The sequence below is a fragment of the Poecilia formosa genome, unplaced genomic scaffold (assembly GCF_000485575.1).
Source record: "Poecilia formosa unplaced genomic scaffold, Poecilia_formosa-5.1.2 Scaffold1080, whole genome shotgun sequence".
Classification (NCBI taxonomy): domain Eukaryota; kingdom Metazoa; phylum Chordata; class Actinopteri; order Cyprinodontiformes; family Poeciliidae; genus Poecilia; species Poecilia formosa.
In genome coordinates this window covers 1-9,208 of record NW_006801019.1, presented here as the reverse complement: position 1 = coordinate 9,208, position 9,208 = coordinate 1, and the positions used below count along the sequence as shown (strand labels likewise).

Genomic DNA, 9,208 nt, shown 5'->3' with positions numbered 1-9,208 from the left:
TATATATATATATATATAGCAAAGTGCAACATTTTAATTGAGACTGATAAATGATGACTGAATTGAAATATATTATTTAGGAATAAGAGCAATGTGAGATTTGAACATCACAAGTCATTTCCTTGTTTTATTTACTGCCTCATAGAATGAATAAATTACCACCTCCCTTTTTTATTCCACCATCTATCATCACAGGTAAACAGTGTCCCTACAACATGAGGTTTGAAGAAAGTGCTTTTCCTTGCGTGGATACTTGCACACATCAGGAGACAAGATTAGTGTGTGAGGACCACAAAACAGACGGCTGCTTTTGTCCTCCCGGTTAGTTCTTTTCACATGTAAAATGTGTATTTTGTCATTGTTAATTCAAAATTACCCAATGAACTGCTTTTTTTCTCTCAGGAACGGTGTTTGATGATATTTCTGAGAGGGGCTGCATCCCTCGGTCTGAGTGTCAGTGCAAGCATGACAGAATCTACGACTCCGGAGAGGTTTACCGTCATGAAAATACAAACTGGTATGCATGTTTTAAGGTGTTTAGAGAATTTCTATTTATTTTTTGCATTATGTGTTTATCTGGTTTGTCATACAGACAATTGTTTTGTTTTACAGTACTTGTTCAAAAGGGAGCTGGGAATGTGACAGCTTTGAGACACCTGTTGCCACATGTGCAGTTGAGGAAGGTTCACATTTCACAACATTTGATGGTACAACCTTTACCTTTCATGGAAACTGTCGCTACACCCTGGCCCAGGTGGAAAGCAAGGTAAACGCATATTTAATAATTTACTGTTGTTAAAAAGAATACAGTGTAAGGGTGGAACTTTAAAAAATAAGTTGATTTCTCTTATTTATGGAGTATATTCATATGTTTCAGGATGGAGCAAGTCCAAATTTTACCATCCGAGCCTTGCTGGAACCATGTGCCCAAGAAAAGTATGACACTTGTTTGAAGGCTTTAAAACTCCATCTGCACGATGATCATGTAAGTTAAATGCTAACATTTTTGGATTCACTTTCTAGATTCACACTGACATTTAAATCTCATTGATGAAACACTGTATTTCTCTAGGTCTTAATGTTCACATCTGATGGCACAGTTCAGCATGATCACAAAACCTTGACTTTGCCGTACTTCTCAGGTAGGTGAGACGATTAAAGAAAACTCACTTTACCATGCTGTTCTGAGCTTATATCAGACCTGGTCTCTCTGACTTTATTTATAGGGGAAATTAGAATATTTCATGCTTCTTCCATTGACATCTTGCTTTATGCCAAGTTTGGCCTGCAAATTCAGATCCAGCGTTTACCTGTCATGCAAGTCTACATCAGTTTGGAAAATAGCTACAAAAATAAGATGAAAGGTAAGTTTGATATTACTTTTGAAGTCATCCAACTTTATTTAAGGATCACTTTTCAAATGACGAGTGAAACCTCAGTCACTTACCCAGACACAGCTCAAGCATTTGATGTTTCAACCATGTCTTTCAGGTTTATGTGGTACCTTCAATGATGTCTCTAATGACGACATGATGACTCCACAGGGGCTCACTGAAGGATCTCCATTAACTTTCAGTAACTCTTGGAAGGCTAACACACCATGTGCAGACAGAGAGGAAAGACTCAATAATCCCTGTGATCAAAGTTTAATTACTGGTAAAGCTTTTCTTTTAGTTGAGCAAGTAACAATATGACTAAAATTTCTTTTAGCATTTTAAAAGTTATTAGACGTGTGAAAAATATATATATTTTTTGTATTTACTCATAGAGCATTATGCCAAACACTGGTGCGAAATACTTCAAAATCCAAATAGTACATTTGCAAATTGTCATTCAGTATTGGATCCTAAAATATACTATCAGGTAAAGCATTTTTTTTTTAATGGACTTTTACTACCTTTGGCTGGACTGTAATTTACCTAGCGTATTTGTTTTTATCTGCAGCGTTGCCTTTATTCAACCTGTAACTGTGAAAAGAGTGAGGACTGCTTATGTGCCGTCTTGACCTCTTATGGTCGAGCTTGTGCAGCGAAGGGGAAGTTTGTGGCAGATTTTGGAAATGTTTGTGGTAAGGTATTTTTCATTTTTATAGGACTGATGACTATTTGACAATTTGTCAACTAGTGAACACAATTAATTAACTCTCATTTGTAAGCAACAAAACAGTCCAGTAACTACCCCTTATTATCCAAAAAACAGAGAAACACACAAAGAGCTGTCCATCAACTCAGATCTTCACTTACAATCACCGGAGATGCCAGCTGACTTGTAGTTCGCTGAGCTCAGATCAGCAGAGCTGCACTTCAAATTTCTTGCCTGTGGTTGGCTGTTTCTGCCCTGATGATCTCTATCTGAATGAAAACGATGCTTGTGTACCCAAAGAAGAATGTTCCTGTTTCCATAAAGGAGAATACATTGAGGCAGGAAAGTCTGTAGACATCAATCGTGAGCACCTGTAAGTCTGACATAAAGTTTAATAATATCCTTGATTTTTAAAATTTAAGTATTTGTAATAGCGCATTGCATTTCTTTACTTTTTTAATTATTTGTTGTGCTTTTTTTTAGTGTGTGCACAAATGGAAGACTTTTAAGCCATTCTCCAAAAAAAAGCCCCCCAGGTCAGTCATCAAGCTGCTCATATCTATTTTTGCCCACATCTTTCAAATGTAGAAGAAATTGATTTATGTAAATTAATTAGGTCACTATATGAATATGTAACGTTTCTCCTTTTTGTTCAGAATGTAAACCTCCAAAAGTGTACTTTGACTGTTCCAATGCCACCCGTGGAAGCCCCGGACCACAATGTGCTAAAACTTGTTTAAATCCGGATAATGTTTGTGTGAGTTGCCAACATGTTGATCTGATTTATTCATAGCTCTCTGTATCCATCAATGACATCATTTCAATGCATCTTATATTGTTATTTGATCCTCCTGCATTCTATTCTGCTTTTGTGAAAGAGTTATATCGAGACAATTTAACCACACAAAACATACATCTTCCAAATGCCCGAATATTCCCTCTTAACACCACAGATATGAAAAGACTACAAGTGTTACAATACTCCAAGGCAGCACTTATGAATTCAGTACAACATGTTTGTCAACTGTCTCTCCTGCAACAGTGAATTTTCTCTTTCAGACTCATATAATTTCTCTTCAGGGATGCTCATCAAAAGAGCCCCAGAAGTGAAGCTGAGTAGTCAATCATGTATTGTTGAAAGGAGAAATTATTAAATATTTGTCCAGTAGCATTGCTGATTTTAATGTTTTTGAAAAATTGCTATGATTATAACCATGATAATGGTAATGAGAGGAATCTTCCACTAAAGTCTACCCCCTGAATAACAATCCAGAGGGTTTTAGGGATTTGCTCCATTTTCTATTGTCCACTGTTTTTAATGGCCTTAGCTACCATATTGCTCTGCTCTTTTCCACTATTTACTTTTTCCTGTTCATTAGTTGCCATCATTTGGTCTCTGCTGATAATCAGTTGTGAATGTTTTTGTGGTTTATATGATGATTATGGTGCTCTGGTTGGCATGATGATAATAATGTTAAATCAGCTCTCAACTAATGTTCCTAAGATGTAAACTTCAAGTCCTTCAGATTTCCAGGTTAATTTTATATTTGCAACCATCTTTATTTCATCCTAAACTTAGAAGTTATTTTAGGTAAGAAGGCCTCAGATGCCTCATGTCATTAGTTGATTCTCAAAGATCAGTTCCAACATAATTTAACTTGGTGTTTGTTCAGAGTTGAACTTATAGGAAATCATAAGTAAGCTGGACATCATAAGGCCCCATCTTTCCATACATGGAAAGTGATGTTGAAGAAAGACAAAACCTTAGTTTCTATTGTGGAGTGGTTGAGATATTTTTAAATCCGTAAAAAAAAAAACACACATTTTTTGTACTTTACTGGTTTCTTTCTTTTTGTTGTACATACACTTAAATGGTCTATGGTCAAGTTTTTGCTGGAACATTAAAGAACAGTATAATTATGAATAAGCGGCTCAATAGGCCTATTTGTCATGTTTCCTGACATAAAAGCAGCAAACCTCCACCATCCAGTTTTGAGTGGATAATCTTTTAGCTCAAAGATTATCCAAAAAATCCACAATAACAAGGCAAGCATTAATCAGCTCACATAACAGACTACCATAATTCTTAATTTTTTCCTCAAAATAAGCACAAAGGAGAAAGTGACCAAGGGGGGAAGGAACAAAGATTTTTAAAAACTTTCTCAATTTAAAAAATAAAATAAATCACACAAATAAGTATTTGTGTTTCTATTCCAATTTCTGTGTATTTTTTTATTCTTTCAGGACCCAACAGAGTGTGAATCTGGCTGCATGTGTCCACCTGGTCAGCTTGATGATGGCAATGATTCCTGTGTAAAACATGTAAAAGAGTGTCCATGTCAGCATAATGGTCAGTTTTATAAACCTGGCAATCACATTTTTCAAGATTGCAACAGATGGTAAGAAAACCCATTCTCCATCATTTTAAATTAAAGCTCTTGTAGAAATTAATGTTTCAAGGCTTATGATGATAATGATTTGTTTTTCCTGCTCTCAATGTCTTTAGTACTTGCAAACTTGGAAAATGGGACTGCACAAAAAATAAATGTCCAAAATCCTGTGTTATTTATGGAAGTGGGCATCACAAGACGTTTGATGAGGAAAAGTATGAGTTTCAAGGAAAGTGTTCCTATGTTGCTGTCAAGGTAAATTCATCATGTAACAGTAACTGAAATAACAACTGCAGTACAGATCTTCAGACAAGCTCCACTAAAAGAGCTTTTTGTTAGGTTTCTTAATGACTTAACAGTACTAAACATTTCTAAAGCATTTAAAAGCCATTTTGTTTTAATAACTACTGGGCATGGGCAAATTGATTAATTAAAATAGTCATTAGAAAACAAAATAAAAAAAAATTGCTATTTTAAAGCAACTGCATGTGTGGATATGTAAGTTTGTGCCCATGGGTACTGTAACAAAAAAGCATATTTGTTATTTTAATTAGTAAAAATGGAAAGATTAAAAATACACTGTTGCCCTCTTTTATAATAGTCTGGTGAAAGAAAGCATCTTTACTATTGTAGCCATTCATGATTTTGATTTCTGTGTGTGTAAATTTGATTATTTGATCAGTTATCACTGTTTTTTTTATGGTAGTGAGGCACAATATTTAATTAACTTCTTTTTGTTTAGAACAAATGTTCCAACAAAACAGTAGGCATCAACTTTGAGGTTATCACAGAAGATGAACTATGTGGATCGACAGGCACAACCTGTTCCAAAACTGTACTAATTCAGCTGGGGGTAAGAAAAAGTATCTGTGCATGAAACTTAACCTTCATGTTATTGAGAGTTTTTAAAAATGGAAGTGCACAAGCAATTAATATTCTAAAACTATAATTACTACAAATGTAAATGTATTTTTTCATAATTACTGAAATCTCCTTGTCATTTTAGACAGCTGAAATCAAGCTCTCAAATGGAAAATTTGAAGAGAACAATTTGGAAAATAATAGGAAAAAATATAGCATAAGAAAGCAAGGTTCATATATTGTGGTGACATCCGAGATTGGTCTGACGGTGATATGGGATCGCAAAACATTTTTTCTGATCCAACTGGACCCAAAATTCAACGTAAGTCATATTGATTTTTCTATGTGGAGCAGAGGAGGTAAGATTTGGTCAGGATGTGGCTCATTTGGGGACTGAGGTTTTATGAGAGTTCTTTAGTTTTTCTCCAAAGACACGTTTCAGCTGTAGGAACCTTTTCTGGGTACTGTGGTAGTTTTCTGGGGCCTATCCATTTTTCAGAGGAGAACTTTACCCAAGAAAATCTCATTTAGGGAGGTAGTGCTTTGTCAGTAATTACAAATATTTGGAAAGAGTTTTATATAGAGAGTGTGTTCAGCATTTTGACATTGCTTATCACACTCCTGAAAAGGTAATGTGCTACTTTAGAGCACACTACCTATAATTCCTGGTAACTATATGAATATGAACATCTCTTGGTAAAATCATCTCATAAGATCACATTTTTCTTTTGGTTGAGCTGTAATAATTTGACGAACTGTCAAAACAAGATAATAAATATATGTTGGGATGTTTAAACTGTTCTGGAAACTAACTTTACTTTTCAAATTATGTTTGAATGTGGGGAATAATCTAACACCCAGTTGAAATTCCAACCAAAGCTATGCCACCTCTTCTTAGTAAAATCGCTTTAAAATTTGTTCATCTTACTTTTTGTTGTTTATTTTTCTAAAAGTCACAGCTTTTTATTTTAACAAGAGGGGTGTTTTTCTCTAAGCAGTTGAAAAAGGCATAGGTCAACATTGTTGCAGTGGGAAGAGTAACCCCTACCGTGCTCACATATATAATTCACTGAATCTCACTGTTTTCAACCACAAACTTAAGAAACACCCAGTGTGAATAAGAAGCTTCAGAAAAAAATAATTATTGGCAGAAATGTGCCAGGGCTAATGATCCTACTTTGGGCTTTTATTATTGGAGCTGAAACAATATTTAATTTCTACTACAGAGGCTTAAGGATATGTATGCATCAAAGGTTGGCAAAATGACTGGGAAAATATCTGCATTTTACATACAGGGCAATGTTATTGTTCTATATATTATTAGATTTTTTTGGCTACTCTGTTTTTCTTGCTGTCCTTAGAAATGTTTGTTAAAAGACCATTAGAGCTAAGACAACCTACCTAACCTCTGACTCCCAATGAAAAACGGGTGCAAAATGGTTGATCTTGCAAGTCATCAAAGGTCAACCAGCACATTATACAAAGTTGGGGTCAAGGTGACTGCTGTAAAGTGACTGTTGTGTGTTTGCACAGGGTGAAGTGTGTGGCCTGTGCGGAAATTTTGATGAAAATAGAAATAACGACTTCACTACCCAGAGTGGGATGTTAGTGACCAGCTCATTGGAATTCGCAAACAGCTGGAAAGTGGGTAGCTCGTGCCCAAATGTGGAGGAAAACACTGATGCATGTAAAAAAGCACCCCACCGAGAGTCTTGGGCGAAACTGAAATGCAGCATTATAATAGATGAATTCAAAGAATGTCATACCGAGGTAATGATGGCGCTGTCTTTGCAATATGTCAATCTGGAATTATGAAACAAAGTGTTAATGGTAAAATGATCACTCTCAATACTTAAACAGGTAGATCCCCATCCATTCTATGACAACTGTGTTAAAGACACATGTGCCTGTGATTCTGGAGGAGACTGTGAGTGTTTCTGCTCAGCTGTTGCAGCTTACGCCCAAGCTTGTAATGAGGCTGAAGTATATATTGCATGGAGAACTCCAGACATCTGTCGTAAGTAGATCTGTTTATTTATTTATATATATTTGCAGTTTGAATATTGAATTTTCAAATTTATTACAAATATTTTGAGTAAGTTTCTACAGATTACAAAATACCCGAGCATATTAAGTTGGTCTCAAAGTATCAATAATATAGACTTATTTGAAAAGGACAGAAACAGATTTTTTTAAAATTATTATTCATTCTAAAACAATGTTTGCACCTCTCATTCACATCAAGGGTTTTGGGGTTTTCTTAAAACACTTTACAAAAGGGATAATATTAAAAACTGAATTTGTGGAAAATGTATGTAGACTAGGTACACAAAGATTTTAAGAAACATCTCTGAGCATTAACCTGTTTTATGCATACCCACAATTGGTGTCTGCATCACTGACTATAAAGAGCTGTTTTAAGGCGTTTTCCTAATCTTCTTTGGTTTGGCTTGACGTTACCACTATTGCTTTCAGGTGTAAACAAGTTAATAACTGACAGGAAATGGTTAGTTTTAGGTCTGTAATAAGATCTTGTAGAAATAAAATGGGACTATTTCAACAACTGTCTCACAAAAAGTATTAGAATCTGTCTAACTGACGTGATCCAGGCATACCAAATCCCTAACATGTTAATAACATATAAACAGATAAATACAGATTCCAGGGGTAAGTCCAATCATTGTTTACAAGCAAAAAGAGATACAGCAGGGATGGCTAATCACATTGTAACAACAGCATAATATTGTTTTTGGATTGAAAAACTGTGCTTTTGAGAAGTGCAGGGGACTTAAAATTTAAATGATTGGCAAGTGTGGCAATCATTTAAAATTAGTTGTGCTAGACCACAAACATATTAAAAAGATCTTTGCTTTAAGAAACATTTCTGTTTCTGGTGATTTTAAAGGAATTTTTGTCATGAAGACAACCTCATAAATTTGTGGAAAATGTATGTAGACTAGGTACACAAAGATTTTAAGAAATCTTTGTGTACCTGGATATTTTTACTACCAACTGACATAAAGATGGAAATTCAGCTAATTTTAAATAAAGCTTTAAGACTAAAACAGACAACAATATTAGATAAGAAATATACAAAGTAGTTTATCCTGAACTTGTGATCATAACAGATAGTGCCTGTTTCCGCAGTGAGATCTAACAGGACATTTGAAGGAATTTTAAAAGACATATTACATTGCAGTCTTTACACATTTATTTATACCAAATCATTTTTTCAGCTATCTTTTGTGATTTCTACAACAATCCAAATGAATGCACATGGCACTACTCCAGCTATCCTCCAACGCACTACAGTCCCTGTTTGAACTGCAGCCAAACTGTCCTAAGACTTGAAGGTGAGATGTTAATTTAAACCATTTTACATTAAAACCATTAATTCTGAGGACTAAACTTTTGAAGTTTAATTAAATTTAAATTTATGTTTATGATTTAAAAATATATTAAACACCTTTCTTTCAGTATATGAGGAATATTAGATTTATGTACTGTAAACATGCATGATGTTCCACAGGCTGTTATCCTAAATGTCCAGAAGAGAAGCCGTGGTTTGATGAGAATGAACAGCAATGTGTTGAAACATGTGATGAGATGACATGTACAACAACCAATACATCTACAACGACTACATCTACAACCATTTCAACAACAACTGAAACACCAACAACATCTACAACCACAACTACAACTACAACTAAAACACCAACTACAACCATTACAACAACAACTGAAACACCAACAACATCTACACCCACAACTACAACTACAACTAAAACACCAACTACAACCATTACATCAACAACTGAAACACCAACAACATCTACACCCACAACTACAACTACAACTAAAACACCAACTAC

At 34.9% G+C, this 9,208-nt stretch overlaps 1 protein-coding gene across 1 annotated transcript in view; it reads left to right on the top strand.

The window, feature by feature from the left end:
* Positions 1-9,143, top strand: part of LOC103132484 (mucin-2-like) — a gene marked incomplete at its 3' end in the record, with an annotated part of 11,976 nt that extends 2,833 nt beyond the window's left edge. The window contains exons 7-26 of the mRNA XM_016667416.1: positions 196-321; positions 403-517; positions 613-766; positions 878-985; positions 1,073-1,142; positions 1,227-1,364; positions 1,492-1,656; positions 1,769-1,863; positions 1,945-2,068; positions 2,200-2,455; positions 2,566-2,618; positions 2,739-2,839; positions 4,327-4,481; positions 4,589-4,727; positions 5,215-5,325; positions 5,479-5,655; positions 6,867-7,103; positions 7,194-7,350; positions 8,570-8,686; positions 8,863-9,143. Coding sequence (XP_016522902.1) covers positions 196-321; positions 403-517; positions 613-766; positions 878-985; positions 1,073-1,142; positions 1,227-1,364; positions 1,492-1,656; positions 1,769-1,863; positions 1,945-2,068; positions 2,200-2,455; positions 2,566-2,618; positions 2,739-2,839; positions 4,327-4,481; positions 4,589-4,727; positions 5,215-5,325; positions 5,479-5,655; positions 6,867-7,103; positions 7,194-7,350; positions 8,570-8,686; positions 8,863-9,143 — 2,879 coding nt within the window. The remainder of the gene's footprint in view (positions 1-195; positions 322-402; positions 518-612; positions 767-877; positions 986-1,072; positions 1,143-1,226; positions 1,365-1,491; positions 1,657-1,768; positions 1,864-1,944; positions 2,069-2,199; positions 2,456-2,565; positions 2,619-2,738; positions 2,840-4,326; positions 4,482-4,588; positions 4,728-5,214; positions 5,326-5,478; positions 5,656-6,866; positions 7,104-7,193; positions 7,351-8,569; positions 8,687-8,862) is intronic.
* Positions 9,144-9,208: the final 65 nt, after the last annotated feature.